Genomic DNA, 22823 nt, shown 5'->3' on the forward strand with positions numbered 1-22823 from the left:
AGAGATGAGGAGGTGTTTTCTTTCCCACCATACGTTGACAGTTCTTTACCAATAACCAGGCTTTTGTATGTAACAAGGTCTCATAGTCTCACTGCCGAATTAGACGTTCATCCACATTCTCCAAACGTCAAATTTAGAAGTGTTTTTGTTGCTCCCGCGGCTCTGTAACATTACATTTCTTCAAATGACACATTTTGAAGTTAATAAGGGTTAAGTTTAGTCACTCATTCTGAATGGTTAAGGTAAGGGTTAAGGTTTTGGATAGGGTTATGAATGGTTAAGGTAAGGGTTAAGGTTAGGGATAGTCAAAAACCACAACTGGGATTGAACACACAACCTTCTGATCCAGAGTCATGGGTTTACACCTATCCACAACACCCTAGCAAAAACCAAGCCTACTTGATAGTAATAGTGCTCACTTTTGCCGGATTTGAAGGTATTTCCCGACGTCATCAGGACGTGAGATAGATGTCCAATTTTGACATCAATCTTGAATGACCTGGCTGCTTGTATGACCACTTGGAGTCAACTTTGAGACAACATCGTGAGCTGGTTGTGTGTTTGCTGCGATTTGACCATTGTGCAGTTTGCCATAGAAATAAAAACACATTTTCTCTGTGGGTCGTCTGCCCTCAGGTGACTGCCGATGAGCATGACTCCTGGACTGATGATGATGATGAGGAAGGTGGTGAGGAGTACTTTGTCCTGGAGGAGAGTACAGGCTACATGGCTCCTACACTGTGTTTCCTGGCTGTGTTCCACACCGCCCTCTCTATCCTCTGTTTGATTGGCTACTACTTTCTCAAGGTGATTCCAATCATTTAATCAATCAGCAACCGATCACATCATTTCACAACATCTTTCTGTCCGTCTGCCTACCCGTTTGTCTCGGTCCGTCGTTCTATTCTAATGATCTTCTTCTTCAATGTTTCTCCTCTCACCCTTTTCTCTCTCCTGTCATCCATTTCCCTCCCAGGTGCCTCTGGTGGTGTTTAAGAGAGAGAAGGGGATCGCCAGGCTGTTGGAGTTTGAAGGTCTCTACATCACAGAGCAGCCGGCAGACGATGACATCACAGGACAGTGGGACCGCCTCGTCATCAACACCCCGTGAGTCATTACCACGGAGGTACACTCAGTGCCTGACTTGGACTGGAACGGGTGCCGGTACTGTTTTATATTTAGGTGCGGGAGTTCCACAGTACTTTTGAGCTAAGTTTCTATGAGAGGTGCAGGAACTCAAGCAGTAGGACGTTTGAGGTGCCGGTACTCAGTTCCCATCAGCACCTGCCCAAGTCAACCACTGTGTAAACTCATATGAACACGTCAGTTGAAAAAGTCACCAGCTTCAGATGAATGTTCCAAATAGTCAGTTGAAAAAGTCACCAGCTTCAGATGAATGTTCCAAATAGAGAATTGGAGAGACATTGAACGACTGATACCATGTCTGTTTTTCTTTAATTTTCTCAAGGTCCTTCCCCAATAATTACTGGGACAAGTTTATCAAACGGAAGGTACGTGAGATTTCAAAACTAATATAAAACATGTATAATAATAATGTTATTCACACAGAATTCTACACTAGTACTATACAGTATAATGTCATAGTGTAGTATAACAATCCTATAAACCCAAAGCGTATGTCTTTCCTTGTATGTGTCTGTCTATAGGTCATTAATTAGTCTGGAGAACTGTATGTGTCTGTCTATAGGTCATTAATTAGTCTGGAGAACTGTATGTGTCTGTCTGTAGGTCATTAATTAGTCTGGAGAACTGTATGTGTCTGTCTATAGGTCATTAATTAGTCTGGAGAACTGTATGTGTCTGTCTATAGGCCATTAATTAGTCTGGAGAACTGTATGTGTCTGTCTATAGGCCATTAATTAGTCTGGAGAACTGTATGTGTCTGTCTATAGGCCATTAATTAGTCTGGAGAACTGTATGTGTCTGTCTATAGGTCATTAATTAGTCTGGAGAACTGTATGTGTCTGTCTATAGGTCATTAATTAGTCTGGAGAACTGTATGTGTCTGTCTATAGGCCATTAATTAGTCTGGAGAACTGTATGTGTCTGTCTATAGGTCATTAATTAGTCTGGAGAACTGTATGTGTCTGTCTATAGGTCATTAATTAGTCTGGAGAACTGTATGTGTCTGTCTATAGGCCATTAATTAGTCTGGAGAACTGTATGTGTCTGTCTATAGGTCGTTAATTAGTCTGGAGAACTGTATGTGTCTGTCTATAGGCCATTAATAAGTATGGAGATCTGTATGTGTCTGTCTATAGGTCATTAATAAGTATGGAGACATGTATGGTGCTGAGCGGATAGCTGAGCTGTTGGGTCTGGATAAGACCGCCCTGGACTTCGACCCGACTCAGGAGACCGTGGTGGAGGCGGCTTCTCTTGTATCCTGGTGAGACATCCACTCTTCTCATGTCATCCTAACAAAACTCGTAATAATGTGAATGCTGGCTGATGCATCGCTAATAAAACACGTAGCTAATGAACATAGTGATAAACATAGTACCTCAGTTTAGTTAACCGCTGGTGAGAAAGTAATCTCTCATATCAACACAGTAAAATACATGATGAAACCGCTGTCTGTTTCCCAGCTAAGAAACCGCTGTCTGTTTCCCAGATAAGAAACCTCTGTCTGTTTCCCAGCTAAGAAACCTCTGTCTGTTTCCCAGCTAAGAAACCGCTGTCTGTTTCCCAGCTAAGAAACCGCTGTCTGTTTCCCAGATAAGAAACCTCTGTCTGTTTCCCAGCTAAGAAACCGCTGTCTGTTTCCCAGATAAGAAACCTCTGTCTGTTTCCCAGATAAGAAACCTCTGTCTGTCTCCCAGCTAAGAAACCGCTGTCTGTTTCCCAGATAAGAAACCTCTGTCTGTTTCCCAGATAAGAAACCGCTGTCTGTTTCCCAGATAAGAAACCTCTGTCTGTTTCCCAGCTAAGAAACCTCTGTCTGTTTCCCAGCTGATGATACCGCTGTCTGTTTCCCAGATAAGAAACCTCTGTCTGTTTCCCAGATAAGAAACCTCTGTCTGTTTCCCAGATAAGAAACCTCTGTCTGTTTCCCAGATAAGAAACCTCTGTCTGTTTCCCAGATAAGAAACCTCTGTCTGTTTCCCAGATAAGAAACCGCTGTCTGTTTCCCAGCTAAGAAACCGCTGTCTGTTTCCCAGATAAGAAACCTCTGTCTGTTTCCCAGATAAGAAACCTCTGTCTGTTTCCCAGATAAGAAACCTCTGTCTGTTTCCCAGCTAAGATACCTCTGTCTGTTTCCCAGATAAGAAACCTCTGTCTGTTTCCCAGATAAGAAACCGCTGTCTGTTTCCCAGATAAGAAACCTCTGTCTGTTTCCCAGATAAGAAACCGCTGTCTGTTTCCCAGATAAGAAACCCCTGTCTGTTTCCCAGATAAGAAACCCCTGTCTGTTTCCCAGCTAAGAAACCCCTGTCTGTTTCCCAGCTAAGAAACCTCTGTCTGTTTCCCAGCTAAGAAACCTCTGTCTGTTTCCCAGCTAAGAAACCTCTGTCTGTTTCCCAGCTAAGAAACCTCTGTCTGTTTCCCAGATAAGAAACCTCTGTCTGTTTCCCAGATAAGAAACCTGTGTCTGTTTCCCAGATAAGAAACCCCTGTCTGTTTCCCAGATAAGAAACCCCTGTCTGTTTCCCAGATAAGAAACCCCTGTCTGTTTCCCAGATAATGATACCGCTGTCTGTTTCCCAGATAATGATACCGCTGTCTGTTTCCCAGATAAGAAACCGCTGTCTGTTTCCCAGATAAGAAACCTCTGTCTGTTTCCCAGATAAGAAACCTCTGTCTGTTTCCCAGATAAGAAACCTCTGTCTGTTTCCCAGATAAGAAACCCCTGTCTGTTTCCCAGATAAGAAACCTCTGTCTGTTTCCCAGCTAAGATACCTCTGTCTGTTTCCCAGATAAGAAACCTCTGTCTGTTTCCCAGATAAGAAACCCCTGTCTGTTTCCCAGATAAGAAACCTCTGTCTGTTTCCCAGATGAGAAACCTCTGTCTGTTTCCCAGCTGAGAAACCTTTGTCTGTTTCCCAGATAAGAAACCTCTGTCTGTTTTCCAGATAAGAAACCTTTGTCTGTTTCCCAGATAAGAAACCTCTGTCTGTTTCCCTATGGCAGGTTGAGCTCTATCGACACCAAGTACCACATCTGGAAAATGGGAGTGGTGCTGACTGACAACGTAAGTGTTTACTCCCTCAATAAAGCCAAACTGTCAACCTAGCCCCTCCCCCTGCAGTGTTTACTCCCTCAATAAAGCCAAACTGTCAACCTAGCCCCTCCCCCTGCAGTGTTTACTCCCTCAATAAAGCCAAACTGTCAACCTAGCCCCTCCCCCTGCAGTGTTTACTCCCTCAATAAAGCCAAACTGTCAACCTAGCCCCTCCCCCTGCAGTGTTTACTCCCTCAATAAAGCCAAACTGTCAACCTAGCCCCTCCCCCTGCAGTGTTTACTCCCTCAATAAAGCCAAACTGTCAACCTAGCCCCTCCCCCTGCAGTGTTTACTCCCTCAATAAAGCCAAACTGTCAACCTAGCCCCTCCTCCTTCAGTGTTTACTCCCTCAATAAAGCCAAACTGTCAACCTAGCCCCTCCTCCTTCAGTGTTTGTGGCTGGCAATAAGGCTCTGGATAGGTGTAATCAGTGTAGTCAAACCACCCTGAGGCCATCAGGAGGCTAGCTGGAGCCATCACCATACTGCTTACACCTATCCAGTCCCTTCCAAACGGCAAACACAAAGGTGAAAGGACTAAGGATTTGACGTTGATTTTTAGACTGATGAAGTGGCGGACTGAGCTTCACATTTCCTTGTTCTGTCATGTCAGTCGTTCCTGTACCTGATCTGGTACGCCACCATGTCCATCCTGGGGCACTTCAACAACTTCTTCTTCGCTGCCCATCTGCTGGACATCGCCATGGGCTTCAAGACCCTCCGGACCATCCTGTCCTCCGTCACGCACAACGGAAAACAGGCATGTGGCAATAACACCACCAGGCACCGTCAGAGAGCCACATAGACATTTGAATCACTAGACTGTAGATCAGGGGACATCTCAATTGTCTAAAGTCGCCTCCTCTCCCTTATTTGCAATGATCTGAAAACACATGGGAAAGCAGTTTTATCACTTTAGTGACGAGAAGCAAGGAAGTTCCTCCCAGACAGACACATGGGGCAATATAGGGTGCTTTCAGATCTGGGGTCAAATACATGTCAAATACCTGTGCGTTCAAAAAACTCCAAGCTAAATCAAGCACATCTCATACACTGAACAAAAATATAAACACAACATGTGAAGTGTTGGTCCCATGTTTCATGAGCTGAAATACAAAAATAAAAGCTTATTTCTCAAATTTGGTGCACAAATTTGTTTACATCCCTGAGTGAGCATTTCTCCTTTGCCCTATATAATCCATCCACCTGACAGGTGTGGCATATCAAGAAGCTGATTAAACATCATGATCATTACACAGGTGCACCTTGCGCTGGGGACAATAAAAGGCCACTCTAAAATGTGTAGTTTTGTTACACAACACAAAGCCTCACATTTTGAGGGAGTGTGCACTTGGCATGCTGACTGCAGGAATGTCCACCAGAGCTGTTGCCAGATAATTGAATGTTCATTTTTCTACTGTAAGCCTTCAAAGTCATTATAGAGAATTTGTCAGTACATCCAACCGGCCTCACAACTGCAGACCACGTGTACGGCATCTTGTGGGTGAGCGGTTTGCTGACGTCAACGTTGTAAACAGAGTGCCCCATGGTGGCTGTGTGGTTATGGCATCTCTCTCTCTCTCTCTCTCTCTCTCTCTCTCTCTCTCTCTCTCTCTCTCTCTCTCTCTCTCTACAGTTGGTGCTGACTGTAGGTTTGTTGGCGGTGGTGGTGTATCTGTACACTGTGGTGGCCTTCAACTTCTTCAGGAAGTTCTACAACAAGAGCGAGGACGAGGACGCACCTGACATGAAGTGTGACGACATGATGACTGTAAGTCTGCACACACACACACGCACACACACACACACACACACACACCCCTCTACTCACTGCTAATAGATGACTCAACAAAGTAGTATTGATACTGTGTCATAGCACGTATCAGTCAGTTATACACATCCTTCACACATTAAGTCGTTAAGATAATCCACTAATAGATGGTTTGGTTGGACTTAATTCCACAACTCACAGAACATGTTGTGGGAAGGAATCCAAAACTGCTGTATATCCTCCTCAGTGTTATCTGTTCCATCTGTATATCCTCCTCAGTGCTATCTGTATATCCTCCTCAGTGTTATCTGTTCCATCTGTATATCCTCCTCAGTGCTATCTGTATATCCTTCTCAGTGTTATCTGTTCCATCTGTATATCCTCCTCAGTGCTATCTGTATATCCTCCTCAGTGTTATCTGTTCCATCTGTATATCCTCCTCAGTGCTATCTGTTCCATCTGTATATCCTCCTCAGTGCTATCTGTATATCCTTCTCAGTGTTATCTGTTCCATCTGTATATCCTCCTCAGTGCTATCTGTATATCCTCCTCAGTGCTATCTGTATATCCTCCTCAGTGTTATCTGTATATCCTCCTCAGTGCTATCTGTTCCATCTGTATATCCTCCTCAGTGCTATCTGTATATCCTCCTCAGTGCTATCTGAATATCCTCCTCAGTGCTATCTGTTCCACCTGTATATCCTCCTCAGTGCTATCTGTATATCCTCCTCAGTGCTATCTGTATATCCTCCTCAGTGCTATCTGTATATCCTCCTCAGTGCTATCTGTATATCCTCCTCAGTGCTATCTGTTCCACCTGTATATCCTCCTCAGTGCTATCTGTATATCCTCCTCAGTGCTATCTGTTCCACCTGTATATCCTCCTCAGTGCTATCTGTATATCCTCCTCAGTGCTATCTGTATATCCTCCTCAGTGCTATCTGTATATCCTCCTCAGTGCTATCTGTATATCTTCCTCAGTGCTATCTGTATATCCTCCTCAGTGCTATCTGTATATCCTCCTCAGTGCTATCTGTTCCACCTGTATATCCTCCTCAGTGCTATCCGTATATCCTCCTCAGTGCTATCTGTATATCCTCCTCAGTGCTATCTGTATATCTTCCTCAGTGCTATCTGTATATCTTCCTCAGTGCTATCTGTATATCTTCCTCAGTGCTATCTGTTCCATCTGTATATCCTCCTCAGTGCTATCTGTATATCCTCCTCAGTGCTATCTGTTCCATCTGTATATCCTCCTCAGTGCTATCTGTTCCACCTGTATATCCTCCTCAGTGCTATCTGTATATCCTCCTCAGTGTTATCTGTATATCCTCCTCAGTGCTATCTGTATATCCTCCTCAGTGCTATCTGTATATCCTCCTCAGTGTTATCTGTTCCACCTGTATATCCTCCTCAGTGCTATCTGTATATCCTCCTCAGTGCTATCTGTTCCACCTGTATATCCTCCTCAGTGCTATCTGTTCCATCTGTATATCCTCCTCAGTGCTATCTGTTCCACCTGTATATCCTCCTCAGTGCTATCTGTTCCATCTGTATATCCTCCTCAGTGCTATCTGTATATCCTCCTCAGTGCTATCTGTTCCACCTGTATATACTCCTCAGTGCTATCTGTATATCCTCCTCAGTGCTATCTGTATATCCTCCTCAGTGCTATCTGTATATCCTCCTCAGTGCTATCTGTATATCCTCCTCAGTGCTATCTGTATATCCTCCTCAGTGCTATCTGTATATCCTCCTCAGTGCTATCTGTATATCCTCCTCAGTGCTATCTGTATATCCTCCTCAGTGCTATCTGTATATCCTCCTCAGTGCTGTCTGTATATCCTCCTCAGTGCTATCTGTATATCCTCCTCAGTGCTATCTGTTCCACCTGTATATCCTCCTCAGTGCTATCTGTATATCCTCCTCAGTCCTATCTGTATATCCTCCTCAGTGCTATCTGTATATCCTCCTCAGTGCTATCTGTATATCCTCCTCAGTGCTATCTGTATATCCTCCTCAGTGCTATCTGTATATCCTCCTCAGTGCTATCTGTATATCCTCCTCAGTGCTATCTGTATATCCTCCTCAGTGCTATCTGTATATCCTCCTCAGTGCTATCTGTATATCCTCCTCAGTGCTATCTGTTCCACCTGTATATCCTCCTCAGTGCTATCTGTTCCACCTGTATATCCTCCTCAGTGTTATCTGTATATCCTCCTCAGTGCTATCTGTATATCCTCCTCAGTGTTATCTGTTCCACCTGTATATCCTCCTCAGTGCTATCTGTATATCCTCCTCAGTGTTATCTGTTCCACCTGTATATCCTCCTCAGTGCTATCTGTTCCACCTGTATATCCTCCTCAGTGTTATCTGTATATCCTCCTCAGTGCTATCTGTATATCCTCCTCAGTCCTATCTGTATATCCTCCTCAGTGCTATCTGTATATCCTCCTCAGTGCTATCTGTATATCCTCCTCAGTGCTATCTGTATATCCTCCTCAGTGCTATCTGTATATCCTCTTCAGTGCTATCTGTATATCCTCCTCAGTGCTATCTGTATATCCTCCTCAGTGCTATCTGTATATCCTCCTCAGTGCTATCTGTATATCCTCCTCAGTGCTATCTGTATATCCTCCTCAGTGCTATCTGTTCCACCTGTACGCGGGGGTGAGGGCCGGCGGTGGTATCGGTGATGAGCTCGAGGACCCGGCCGGAGACCCCTACGAGCTGTGGCGTATCCTCTTTGACATCACCTTCTTCTTCTTCGTCATCGTCATCCTCCTGGCCATCATCCAGGGTACGTTATCTACTAGGCCGCTGGTTCTCAACCTTGTTTGGTTACTGTACCTCCGATCACATTGTTTTGCCATACGATATGAGTCATATGAGTCTTCCCAAATAACCCCTGTGGATAGGATTGGTACCCCCGGGGTACCAGAACCCCAGGTTGGGAACCACTGTACTTGGCTTCTTGCTGTTTAAAACAACAGCCGCGAGGACTAGGCTTTCCTGTGTTATAAATGTGAAGTTAAAATGCTGTCTTATTTAATACTCCAGGTTTGATTATTGATGCGTTTGGGGAGCTGAGAGACCAGCAGGAGCAGGTGAAGGAGGATATGGAGGTAAGAGTTCACCTGGTCTGGAGGTGATAGTTCACCCGGTCTGGAGGTGAGAGTTCACCCGGTCTGGAGGTGAGAGTTCACCCGGTCTGGAGGTGAGAGTTCACCCGGTCTGGAGGTGAGAGTTCACCCGGTCTGGAGGTGAGAGTTCACCCGGTCTGGAGGTGAGAGTTCACCCGGTCTGGAGGTGAGAGTTCACCCGGTCTGGAGGTGATAGTTCACCCGGTCTGGAGGCGATAGTTCACCCGGTCTGGAGGTGAGAGGTCACCCGGTGTGGAGGTGAGAGTTCACCTGGTCTCACCTAGAACCTACTGTATCAATGTTATTCTGTTGTTGTTAAGTCGTTGACACGATTCCATATTCTTCACAACAGAACATTTTATCCTCTTGAATAAAAGCTAATATGTTAAGGGAGGGGAATGTATCTGTTTGGGTTAACACATTCCATCCTCTTGTAGACTAAATGCTTCATCTGTGGAATTGGAAACGACTACTTTGACACGACACCCCACGGCTTTGAGACCCACACCTTACAAGAGCACAACCTGGCCAACTACCTGTGAGTACTGACTGACATGAGGAGGTTGTTCAAGCACATACAACCAGAGCTGTTCTATTAAAAGGCTTTCGTTTGAATTGAATTAGATGTGCTTAACCAATGATGCTCTGGATGAAAGCCTGAGGTAATATTTTGATCAAACTGGCCTCTTTTGACACTGCTTTTGTCCTTGTGCAGCTTCTTCCTGATGTACCTCATCAACAAGGACGAGACTGAACACACGGGTCAGGTACGTACAATAACACTTCTCTTTATCATATGAAAATAGGTCACAGGTCATCAAAAAACACATTCTCACTCATGAAACCCTTTATCGTACTACGTGTTTCTCTCTCCCTCCACAGGAGTCGTATGTGTGGAAGATGTACCAGGAGAGATGCTGGGACTTCTTCCCTGCAGGGGACTGTTTCAGGAAGCAGTATGAGGACCTGCTTGGGTAGAGAGGACACCTTACACTACATTACCCAGCTACCCTCCAACCCTACCTGGGTAGAAAGGACACCTAACACTACATTACCCAGCTACCCTACAACCCTACCTGAGTCGAGAGGACACCAGAACACTACCCAGCTACCCTACAGCCCTACCTGGGTCGAGAGGACACCAGAACACTACCCAGCTACCCTACAGCCCTACCTGGGTCGAGAGGACACCTAACACTACACTACCCAGCTACCCTACAGCCCTACCTGGGTCGAGAGGACACCTAACACTACATTACCCAGCTACCCTACAACCCTACCTGGGTCGAGAGGACACCTAACACTACATTACCCAGCTACCCTACAACCCTACCTGGGTCGAGAGGACACCTAACACTACATTACCCAGCTACCCTACAACCCTACCTGGGTCGAGAGGACACCTTACACTACATTACCCAGCTACCCTACAACCCTACCTGGGTAGAAAGGACACCTTACACTACATTACCCAGCTACCCTACAACCCTACCTGGGTCGAGAGGACACCTTACACTACATTACCCAGCTACCATAAAACAACACTATGTGTATTTGAGAGACACGTCTACTCACAACCCTACACCTTATCTGAGACAGACTTCTTACTCACTTCAATTAACTTTAATGGATAGACAACCTATCTGTGTAGAGAGGACACCAGAACACTACCCAGGTACCCTACAACACTATCTGGGTAGAGAGGACACCAGAAAACTACCCAGCTACCCTACAACACTATCTGTGTAGAGGACACCAGAACACTACCCAGCTACCCTACAACACTATCTGGGTAGAGAGGACACCAGAACACTACCCAGGTACCCTACAACACTATCTGGGTAGAGAGGACACCAGAAAACTACCCAGCTACCCTACAACACTATCTGTGTAGAGGACACCAGAACACTACCCAGCTACCCTACAACACTATCTGGGTAGAGAGGACACCAGAACACTACCCAGGTACCCTACAACACTATCTGGGTAGAGGACACCAGAACACTACCCAGCTACCCTACAACACTATCTGGGTAGAGGACACCAGAACACTACCCAGCTACCCTACAACACTATCTGGGTAGAGAGGACACCAGAACACTACCCAGCTACCCTACAACACTATCTGGGTAGAGAGGACACCAGAACACTACCCAGCTACCCTACAACACTATCTGGGTAGAGAGGACACCAGAACACTACCCAGCTACCCTACAACACTATCTGGGTAGAGAGGACACCAGAACATTACCCAGGTACCCTACAACACCATCTGGGTAGAGAGGACACCAGAACACTACCCAGCTACCCTACAACACTATCTGGGTAGAGAGGACACCAGAACACTACCCAGCTACCCTACAACACTATCTGGGTAGAGAGGACACCAGAACATTACCCAGGTACCCTACAACACCATCTGGGTAGAGAGGACACCAGAACACTACCCAGCTACCCTACAACACTATCTGGGTAGAGAGGACACCAGAACACTACCCAGCTACCCTACAACACTATCTGGGTAGAGAGGACACCAGAACATTACCCAGGTACCCTACAACACCATCTGGGTAGAGAGGACACCAGAACACTACCCAGCTACCCTACAACACCATCTGTGTAGAGAGGACACCAGAACACTACCCAGCTACCCTACAACACCATCTGTGTAGAGAGGACACCAGAACACTACCCAGCTACCCTACAACACTATCTGGGTAGAGAGGACACCAGAACACTACCCAGGTACCCTACAACACCATCTGGGTAGAGAGGACACCAGAACACTACCCAGCTACCCTACAACACTATCTGGGTAGAGAGGACACCAGAACACTACCCAGGTACCCTACAACACCATCTGGGTAGAGAGGACACCAGAACACTACCCAGCTACCCTACAACACTATCTGGGTAGAGAGGACACCAGAACACTACCCAGGTACCCTACAACACTATCTGGGTAGAGAGGACACTCTCTGTATCCGAGAGACTAACTCACTTGAACCTTAATGGAACCTGAAAACTAGCTCCACGTTGCTCTTCTGTTGCCATTGTATCCATCATACAGTATCACCTATTGAAATGGCCAGCCACTACTGAGGAGAGACTGATGTGACGAAGACGATGACGACGATGATTGGACTTGGTGTTTTGGATTTTTATATGGAATGTAAAGTCCTTTTTGCCTCTCACTAAAAGATAAGTCACCTACCACGGTGACACCTCGTATGCTCTTTCGAACGCGCAAAAAAAAAAATATTTTGATGTGATTTTGTCATGATGACACGTCGCCCTTTTCACTCGCTTAACACCAAAACCGTTGCACAATTTGTCATGTGGCAGAGGGGAGACATTGTTGTGTAGAGTTTCAGTTTGATGGGTGATGGAATGTACAAATAATGCACAAGCCATGATATTAATACCGAAGACAGTGATACCCCAGATATTAACTGAGTACCAAAATAAGGTTGATGCTAGAATGTGTATTGTGGTGGTGATAATGATGAAACTAGAAATTAAATTCATTGAAATTAGAACTATTCTAGCTTTATTGAACTTGGTCTGAATCTGATTTGCTTGGTGAGATGAGGAATTTAAAAATGGGTCCCTCAAGGGTCAGTCTTGAGCCCATTTATAGTTGTTTATCAAGTGCCATTGTGCCTTAATTTGAGAAACCGTGCACACACAAACACAGTGTCCCTTGACGCCCTTAGTGCTCTAGATTTTGGATTAGTTAAGAGCATAATTGCCTAGCTGCAGTAGTGATAGTTTTGTGGATTTTCAGTTCAAAACATTTACTTTGTTGTACAAAAACTAGGTAACCATTGTGTAAATGTTGCTCCATTTGGATTGGTTCCCAAGCTGCCGAGATTCTCCTTGCCTGCCTGTACACCTTTCTTTCCACAGTAGAAATGAGAAATGGCACACTGAGGAAATAACACGGTTCAAGATTTATTGAACACGTAACGACAGAGAGAAACAGTGAACCTCTAATTGTATGAACATTTGGATGTAGTAGCTTTGAGAAACTGTGTTTCTTTCTGAGGAGGCAGGAAGAAGGATGGAGAAGAATAAAGTAACCAATGCAATGAAAAACATCTCTGTTGTCCATGGCAACAAGCACCGATCTAATCACAGAAAAATTTCTGAGGGTAAAGCCGCGTGTGTGTGCGTGTGCGTGTGTGTGTGTGTGTGTGCGCGAGAGACAAAGGCAAAAGGAGTAGAAATACCATTATCCTTTAACTTTGAATAAATAAAAGTACAAAACACAGTTATTAAACACTCGGTCGCTCACAGAGTTCTGGTGCTGCTAACAGAGTTCTGGTGCTGCTAACAGAGTTCTGGTGCTGCTAACAGAGTTCTGGTGCTGCTAACAGAGTTCTGGTGCTGCTAACAGAGTTCTGGTGCTGCTAACAGAGTTCTGGTGCTGCTAACAGAGTTATGGTGCTGCTAACAGAGTTATGGTGCTGCTAACAGAGTTCTGGTGCTGCTAACAGAGTTCTGGTGCTGCTAACAGAGTTCTGGTGCTGCTAACAGAGTTCTAGTGCTGCTAACAGAGTTCTGGTGCTGCTAACAGAGTTCTAGTGCTGCTAACAGAGTTCTGGTGCTGCTAACAGAGTTCTGGTGCTGCTAACAGAGTTCTAGTGCTGCTAACAGCCCCATGTCTGTAGCCCCAGTCAGCCGCCAATCCTTCAGCCACTCAATCAAGCCACCCAGGATTGGTTGGTTAGTGAGACGGAGAATAAACGGGGACTTTGACAAGTGAATCAGTAAAATGGGACTGGGGGGGAAGGGAGAGAACTCTCAACAATTCATTTGTGAAAAGAAAATTCTATAATTGGCTCTCATAAATCAACAATGCCTTTCGTCCAAATTTGATCTTACAATTGTCCTTTAATGAAAAGTCAAATTAAGTTTTTATAGTGATCTGTAATTTCTAAACGGCTTTCAGATAAGCAGTGCTCCATGCCTTGCCTGAGGAAAAGTGGAGTAAAATATGATATATGACTGGGTTAGAGGCCGGTAGGACAACACACTTAACCCTCATTAGCTCCAGGGGTGCTGTACTACTATGGTTGACCCTGTAAAACAACACCTATCATACTACTATGGTTGACCCTGTAAAACAACATCTATCATACTACTATGGTTGACCCTGTAAAACAACATCTATCATACTACTATGGTTGACCCTGTAAAACAACACCTATCATACTACTATGGTTGACCCTGTAAAACAACACATTTCACTGCACCTATCATACTACTATGGCTGACCTTGTAAAACAACACATTACACTGCACCTATCATACTACTATGGCTGTGTTATGCTGATGAAGGAGGACCCAAAAGCGACGAAATAGAAACAGAGTCTTTATTCCAGTCTTAGACAAAAACGATACTCCTGATATATCTAAGGTAAAAACAAAACAGGAAAACTGAAATCCTCTCGTCAGTAGAGATGAACGACTGGAGACGCGACCACTAGACACCTGCTCACACGCAGCATCTGGTGAAGGCAAAAACACGATAGGGCGGAACAAGGACACCGAACAGCAAACATCAAACAAGAATCCGACAAAGACAGAAGCAGAAAACAGAGGGAGAAATAGGGACTCAAATCAGAGGGCAAAATAGGGGACAGGTGTGAAAGAGTAAATGAGGTCGTTAGGAGAAAGAGAAACAGCTGGGAGCAGGAACGGAACGATAGAGAGAGAGAGCGGGGGAGGGAGAGAGGGAGGAGGAGAGAGAGGAATAGAAAGAGGGAAAGAACCTAATAAGACCAGCAGAGGGAAGCACAGGGACAAGACATGAAGATCAAAGACAAAACATGACAGTACCCCCCCACTCACCAAGCGCCTCCTGGCGCACTCGAGGAGGAACCCTGGCGGCGACGAAGGAAATCATCAATCAACGAACGGTCCAGCACGTCCCGAGATGGAACCCAACTCCTCTCCTCAGGACCGAAACCCTCCCCATCCACTAAGTACTGTTGACCACGTCCCTGAGAACGCATGTCCATGATCCTCCGTTCCTTGTAAATAGGTGCGCCCTCGACAAGGACGGGAGGGGGGGAGGGAAGACGAACGGGGGCGCGAAGAAAAGGCTTGACACAAGAGACATGGAAGACAGGGTGGACGCGACGAAGATGTCGCGGAAGAAGCAGTCGCACAGCGACTGGATTAACGACCTGAGAGACACGAAACGGACCAATGAACCGCGGAGTCAACTTGCGAGAAGCTGTCGTAAAGGAAAGGTTACAAGTGGAAAGCCACACTCTCTGACCGCGACAATACCTAGGACTCTTAATCCTACGTTTATTGGCGGCTCTCACAGTCCTCCCCGCAGACGAAGGCAGACCGGTACTAAAGTCTAAGGCGATCTGAGACCATGGTCGAGAAGGAATGGGAAGCGGTCTAAGACGACCGGCATGAGGAGAGTTACCTGACTTAGTCTGCGCGCAGTCCGGACAAGCAGCCACGAAACGGCGCGTGTCCCGCTCCTGAGTAGGCCACCAAAACCGCTGGCGAATAGAAGCAAGCGTACCCCGAACGCCGGGGTGACCAGCTAACTTGGCAGAATGAGCCCACTGAAGAACAGCCAGACGAATAGAGACAGGAACGAACAGAAGGTTACTAGGTCAAGCGCGCGGCGACGCAGTGTGAGTGAGTGCTTGCTTTACCTGTCTCTCAATTCCCCAGACAGTCAACCCGACAACACGCCCTTCAGGGAGAATCCCCTCGGGTTCCGATGGCGACAATCGATGAGAAAAGTAAGCGCAGGGATGGACCTTATCGTCAGACTGGAAGCGCTGGGACAGAATGGCTCCCACGCCCACCTCTGAAGCGTCAACCTCGACCATGAATTGTTTAGTGACGTCAGGAGTAACAAGGATAGGGGCGGATGTAACACGCTTCTTGAGGAGATCAAAAGCTCCCTGGGCGGAACCAGACCACTTAAAGCAAGACTTGACAGAAGTCAGAGCTGTGAGAGGAGCAGCCACTTGACCGAAATTACGAATGAAACGCCGATAGAAATTAGCGAAACCGAGAAAGCGCTGTAACTCGACACGTGACTTAGGAACAGGCCAATCGCTGACATCCTGGACCTTAGCGGGATCCATCTGAATGCCTTCAGCAGACAGATAATCATCGAGAGCCTTACGTTCGGAAGCCGACAGAGAGAATAATCTACCCCGAGGAGAAGTGGTCCCCGGATGGAGATCAATACAACAATCATACGACCGGTGAGGAGGAAGAGAGTTGGCTCTGGACCGACTGAAGACCGTGCGCAGATCATGATGTTCCTCCGGCACTCCTGTCACATCACCAGGCTCCTCCTGAGTAGAGGGGACAGAAGAAACAGGAGGAATAGCAGACATTAAACACTTCACATGACAAGAAACGTTCCAGGATAGGATAGAATTACTAGACCAATTAATAGAAGGATTATGACATACTAGCCAGGGATGACCCAAAACAACAGGTGTAACAGGTGAACAAAAAATCAAAAAAGAAATGGTCTCACTGTGGTTACCAGATACTGTGAGGGTTAAAGGTAGTGTCTCATATCTGATACTGGGGAGAGAACTACCATCTAAGGCGAACATGGGTGTGATCCTCCCTAACTCTCTGAGAGGAATGTCATGTTTCCGAGCCCATGCTTCGTCCATAAAACAACCCTCAGCCCCAGAGTCTATCAAGGCACTGCAGGAAACAGCCGACCCGGTCCAGCGTAGATGGACCGACAAGGTAGTACAGGAACTTGATGGAGAGACCTGAATAGTAGCGCTCACCAGTAGCCCTCCGCTTACTGATGATCTCTGACCTTTAACTGGACATGACATGACAAAATGTCCAGCAGTACCGCAATAGAAGCAAAGGCGGTTGGTGATTCTCCGTTCCCTCTCCTTAGTCGAGATGTGAACACCTCCCAGCTGCATGGGCTCAGTCTCTGAGCCGATGGAAGGAGATGGTCGAGATGCGGAGAAGGGAAGCCCCGCTGACGCGAGCTCTCTTCCCCGAGCTCGGTGACGAAGATCTACCCGTCGTTCTATGCGGATGGCGAGTGCAATCAACGAGTCCACGCTGGAAGGAACCTCCCGGGAGAGAATCTCATCCTTAACCTCAGCGTGGAGTCCCTCCAGAAAACGAGCGAGCAACGCCGGCTCGTTCCAGTCACTGGATGCAGCAAGAGTACGAAACTCTATAGAGTAATCCGTTATGGATCGATCACCTTGACATAGGGAAGCCAGACCCCTGGAAGCCTCCTTCCCAAAAACTGAAAGATCAAAGACCCGTATCATCTCCTCCTTAAAGTTCTGATAAACGTCAGAACACTCAGCCCTTGCCTCCCAGATAGCTGTGCCCCACTCCCGAGCCCGCCCAGTAAGGAGTGATATGACGTAAGCGATCCGAGCTCTCTCTCCAGAGTATGTGTTGGGCTGGAGAGAGAACACAATATCACACTGGGTGAGAAAGGAGCGACACTCAGTGGGCTGTCCAGAGTAACATGGTGGATTATTAACCCTGGGTTCCGGAGACTCGGAAGACCAGGAAGTAGCTTGTGGTACGAGACGAAGACTCTGAAACTGTCCTGAGAGATCGGAAACCTGAGCGGCCAGGGTCTCAACGGCCTGACGAGCAGCAGACAATTCCTGCTCGTGTCTGCCGAGCATTGCTCCCTGGAACTTGACGGTAGTGTAGAGAGAATCCGTAGTCGCTGGGTCCATTCTTGGTCGGATTCTTCTGTTATGCTGATGAAGGAGGACCCAAAAGCGACGAAATAGAAACAGAGTCTTTATTCCAGTCTTAGACAAAAACGATACTCCTGATATATCTAAGGTAAAAACAAAACAGGAAAACTGAAATCCTCTCGTCAGTAGAGATGAACGACTGGAGACGCGACCACTAGACACCTGCTCACACGCAGCATCTGGTGAAGGCAAAAACACGATAGGGCGGAACAAGGACACCGAACAGCAAACATCAAACAAGAATCCGACAAAGACAGAAGCAGAAAACAGAGGGAGAAATAGGGACTCAAATCAGAGGGCAAAATAGGGGACAGGTGTGAAAGAGTAAATGAGGTCGTTAGGAGAAAGAGAAACAGCTGGGAGCAGGAACGGAACGATAGAGAGAGAGAGCGGGGGAGGGAGAGAGGGAGGAGGAGAGAGAGGAATAGAAAGAGGGAAAGAACCTAATAAGACCAGCAGAGGGAAGCACAGGGACAAGACATGAAGATCAAAGACAAAACATGACAGGCTGACCCTGTAAAACAACACCTATCATACTACTATGACTGACCCTGTAAAACAACACCTATCATACTACAATGGCTGACCCTGTAAAACAACACCTATCATACTACTATGGCTGACCCTGTAAAACAACACATTACACTGCACCTATCCGGTGTGTGACAATACAACCATATACAGTATATTGCCATACTGAAACAGGAAAGGGCCTTCCCAAAACTGTTGTCACAAAGTTGGAAGCACAGAATCATCTAGAATGTCATTCTAAGCTGTAGTGTTAAGATTTCCCTTCACTGGAACTAAGGGGCCTGAACCATGAAAACAGCCCCAGACCACTGTTCCTCCTCCACCAAACTTTACAGTTGGCATTATGCATTGGGGCAGGTAGCGTTCTCCTGGCATCTACCAAACCCAGATTAATCCGTTGGACTGCCAGGTGGTGAAGTGTGATTCATCACTCTAGACAACGATCTTCCACTGCTCCAGAGTCCAATGGAGGGTTTTACACCACTCCAGCCGACGCTTGGCATTGCGCATGGTGATCTTAGGCTTGTGTGCAGATGCTCGGCCATGGAAACCCATTTCATGAAGCTTCTTGCGAACAGTTCTTGTGCTGAAGTTGATTGAAACTCAGTAGTGAGTGTTGTAACCGCGGACAGATGATTTTTACGCGCTACGTGTAAAAATTTAAACAGTTCAACACTTTTGAGGTTTCCATGTTAATAATACAACTATAATAATTAAACGGTGTTCTACAAGTATGAAATTGTAATGACACTGTCCAGCAGCGCCCCTGTAACCCTGGTCTGGGTAACGGAGACGGAACAATCCAGACAGCATCAATAGCTACCTGGACTAGTTCAGCCTGTGGTTGAGAGGCAGCACCTGTAGAGACTGGGCCAGGGCTGGGAGGTCCGCAGACAACTGAGTGAGTGAGTGAGTGAGTGAGTGAGTGAGTGAGTGAGTGAGTGAGTGAGTGAGTGAGTGAGTGAATTAAATCGACTTCTGGGACAGGGGAGACTGGTCCCAAAACAAAGATGAAGTCGTCAACTGTTACGGTCAACCCTGTTCCCTTATTTAGTACTTAATAGGCACTTACTATAGTCATTTTTTTATTTAGATGGGAAAACAGGTTTTTTATTAAGTTCCATAGTATTTATAGTGGTATTTACCTTTTAGCAGAATTTTATCCAAAGCGACTTAGTCATGCATGCATACATTTGACATATCTTTTATCCATTAAAGGACTTCCAACAGTGCATGTTGGATTCAGTCTTTTACAATTTCACACTGAGCGATGTTACCAAATTAAAATATTGACATCAACCTGGCCAGATTGTACGATTTGCTTCAGTTCTGTCACCAAACTGTCAGTCACTAGGGGTCACCAAACCAGTCTGTCAATAGGGGTCATCAAAACAGTCCGTCACTAGGGGTCACCAAACCAGTCAGTCACTAGGGGTCACCAAACCAGTCCGTCACTAGGGGTCACCAAACCAGTCCGTCACTAGGGGTCACCAAACCAGTCTGTCACTAGGGGTCACCAAACCAGTCTGTCACTAGGGGTCACCAAACAGTCCGTCCACGGAGGCATCAGGGTCATTCCATGTCATTTCAGCAAGCCATGACACCCACCATTGATTGGGTGGATTGTTCTGAAATCATTTCTGTAGTTACCAGGTTATGACCACATCTAGTGGTCAGAACCTGGTAATACCAGGATGTAGGATGGGCCATAAACCTAACAACTTCAATGACTAATGTCGCTGAACAGAAAAAATGTAATGAATCAAATTCAAGTCGCTCTGGATAAGAGCGTCTGCTAAATGACTTAAATGTAAATGTAAATACATTACAGTGTTCACCTAATAGCAGGAACAGCACCATCTAGTGGTCCGAACCTGGTAACAGTAGGATTGGATATAAGCCTAACAACTTCAATGACTAATTTCTCTGAACAGGAGGGGGAAAAGAACCTCTACCATATTCACTAAGAATACATTACATAGGATGAAAAAACAATATTTATAGTCATAGCTCTATACTACCTGCCGGACATAGAGAACTGATACTGTATATTGGTTGTTAGGGTGGGATTTTTGTGGGGGGGTCTGTGGGTAGCTTTTGACTATTTATTTGGATTCCTCATGTCTTACTCATTGTTAGAAAGAAGTTTGGTCCGAAACGGATGTTAGATACAATATTTATTAATTAAATTGTCCAATTAGCTTTATCAATTAGCTTAACTTCTAATAGATAATAATGTTGCCGTCACCCACAGCTACCCTGGTCAGAGTGAGGTAGACTAGAGATAGCAGAACAGTCCCAAGGTCACAGCTTCTCTCCCTAACCCTCCCTTCAAACAGTCTTTTAGGCACAGCTTCTCTCCCTAACCCTCTATCCCTAAACATTGTCAAGAGAGGGAAACCGAAGAGCAGGGCTTTTGTCTCTATGTCAATGAGACACACTGACTGAGGTGATTTATGCATGAATAAGGTCATGTCAAAAAACATTAAGGAAAGAAAGAGGCATAATTGACCCTTCGCTATGCCCCGCCCCAGAATATTGGGCAACCAATCACAGCGTTCCAATGGATAGCAACTGTTGTCGAGTCCGACACATTGGTCAACCTCACACGTAAATCGCATGTTTAAATGGATAAATAATTGAAAAGTGCACCTGGACTACTGTGATTCCTGAAATGCAGAGCCCGTTAGAGGATTTTTCAAATCGCAAATGATACTTTTGTTACATTGTTTGCTAGCTCAGTGTTATGTACACTTGACCTTAATTACGCCAACAAAAATATACTTTCCAGGTCACCTATTACATATATATATAGACACACACACCGAACAAAAATATAAACGCTATATTTTACTGAGTTACAGTCATAAATCCATCAATTGAAATAAATGAATTGGGCCCTAATCTATGGATTTCACATGACTGGAATAGAGATCTGCATCTGCTGGTCACAGACACCTTAAAGAGCTAGAGACGTGGATCAGAAACCAGTTAGTATCTGGTGTGACCACCATTTGCCTCATGCAGCGCAACACATCTTCACATAGAGTTGACCAGGCTGTTGATTGTGGCTTGTGGGAATGTTCTCCAACTCCTCTTCAATGGCTGTGTGATGTTGCTGGATATTGGCGGGAACTGGAACACGCTGTCATACACATCCATCTAGAGCATCCCAAACTTGCTCAACGGGTGACATGTCTGGTGAGTATGCAGGCCATGGAAGAACTGGGCCATTTTCAGCTTCCAGGAATTGTGTACAGATCCTTGTGACATTGGGCCGTGCATTATCATGCTAAAATATGAGGGGATGGCGGCGGAGGAATGGTGCGACAATGGGTCACAGGATCTCGTCACGGTAACTCTGTGCACTAATTGCTATCGATAAAATGCAATTGTGTTCGTTGTCCATAGTTTATGCCTCCCCATACCATAACCCCACTGCCACCATGGGACACTCGGGTTCACAATGTTGACATCAGCAAATCACTCGCCCACACAATGACATACACGTGGTCTGCAGTTGTGAGGCCGCTTCGAACGTACAGCCAAATTCTCTAAAATGATGTTGGAAGTGGCTTATGGTAGAGAAATTAACACTAAATTATCTGGCAACAGCTCTGGTGGACATGCCTGCAGTCAGCATGCCAATTGCACGCTCCCTCAAAACTTGAGTCATCTGGGGCATTGTATTGTGTGACAAAACTACACATTTTAGAGTGGCCTTTTATTGACCCCAATCACAAGGTGCACCTGTGTAATGATCATTCTGTTTAATCAGCTTCTTGATATGTCACACCCCTCAGGTGGATGGATTATCTTGGCAAAGGAGAAATGCTCACTAAGTGAGAGGTAAACAAATGTGTGCACAACATTTGAGAGAAAAAAGCTTTTGTGTGTATAGAACATTTCAGGGATATTATATTTCAGCTCATGAAACAACACTTTACAAGTTGCGCAAAAAAAAATATCTGTGTTTATATACTAACAGAAAGTTTAATTTCTTCCCGTTCTAACAAAATCAAGCTGAAGACATCACGCGTTCCATCTCTGCCACCTGCTGGAGGAGTAATGGGGGTGCGCCGTGTCGCTCTAAAATGGGGTTGGGGGAAGATGTGGCTTATTTCATTACACACCTGTTTGCGAAACATTGTGTGAAATTATCATAACGGTGCCACCAGAGGTCATTACTACACATGGAACGGAGGCTGTAACTGCTTTGAGTCATCACGGCTCGAAGTGATAGATTGTGCTTGTAGTCAAGAAACTCACAATTTGATAAATGTACACTATTTATTGATCATGTCTTGTCAAATAAATAATACATATATAGTGATTATGTATGATACACGAGCTTAAAAAATATATATACATATTTA

The 22823-nt window shown here is 45.6% G+C and overlaps 1 protein-coding gene across 3 annotated transcripts in view; it reads left to right on the forward strand.

The window, feature by feature from the left end:
* Positions 1 to 13255, forward strand: part of LOC129817767 (ryanodine receptor 3-like) — a 295018-nt gene extending 281763 nt beyond the window's left edge. For all 3 annotated transcript variants that reach the window (XM_055873310.1, XM_055873311.1, XM_055873312.1), the window contains 12 exons: positions 637 to 807; positions 977 to 1107; positions 1469 to 1511; positions 2283 to 2410; positions 4153 to 4213; positions 4857 to 5003; positions 5880 to 6014; positions 8658 to 8814; positions 9075 to 9139; positions 9595 to 9695; positions 9873 to 9924; positions 10040 to 13255. In XM_055873310.1, coding sequence (XP_055729285.1) covers positions 637 to 807; positions 977 to 1107; positions 1469 to 1511; positions 2283 to 2410; positions 4153 to 4213; positions 4857 to 5003; positions 5880 to 6014; positions 8658 to 8814; positions 9075 to 9139; positions 9595 to 9695; positions 9873 to 9924; positions 10040 to 10135 — 1287 coding nt within the window. In that variant the 3' untranslated portion in view covers positions 10136 to 13255. The remainder of the gene's footprint in view (positions 1 to 636; positions 808 to 976; positions 1108 to 1468; positions 1512 to 2282; positions 2411 to 4152; positions 4214 to 4856; positions 5004 to 5879; positions 6015 to 8657; positions 8815 to 9074; positions 9140 to 9594; positions 9696 to 9872; positions 9925 to 10039) is intronic.
* The last annotated feature ends 9568 nt before the right edge of the window (positions 13256 to 22823 follow it).

Source organism: Salvelinus fontinalis, chromosome 20, assembly GCF_029448725.1.
Source record: "Salvelinus fontinalis isolate EN_2023a chromosome 20, ASM2944872v1, whole genome shotgun sequence".
Classification (NCBI taxonomy): domain Eukaryota; kingdom Metazoa; phylum Chordata; class Actinopteri; order Salmoniformes; family Salmonidae; genus Salvelinus; species Salvelinus fontinalis.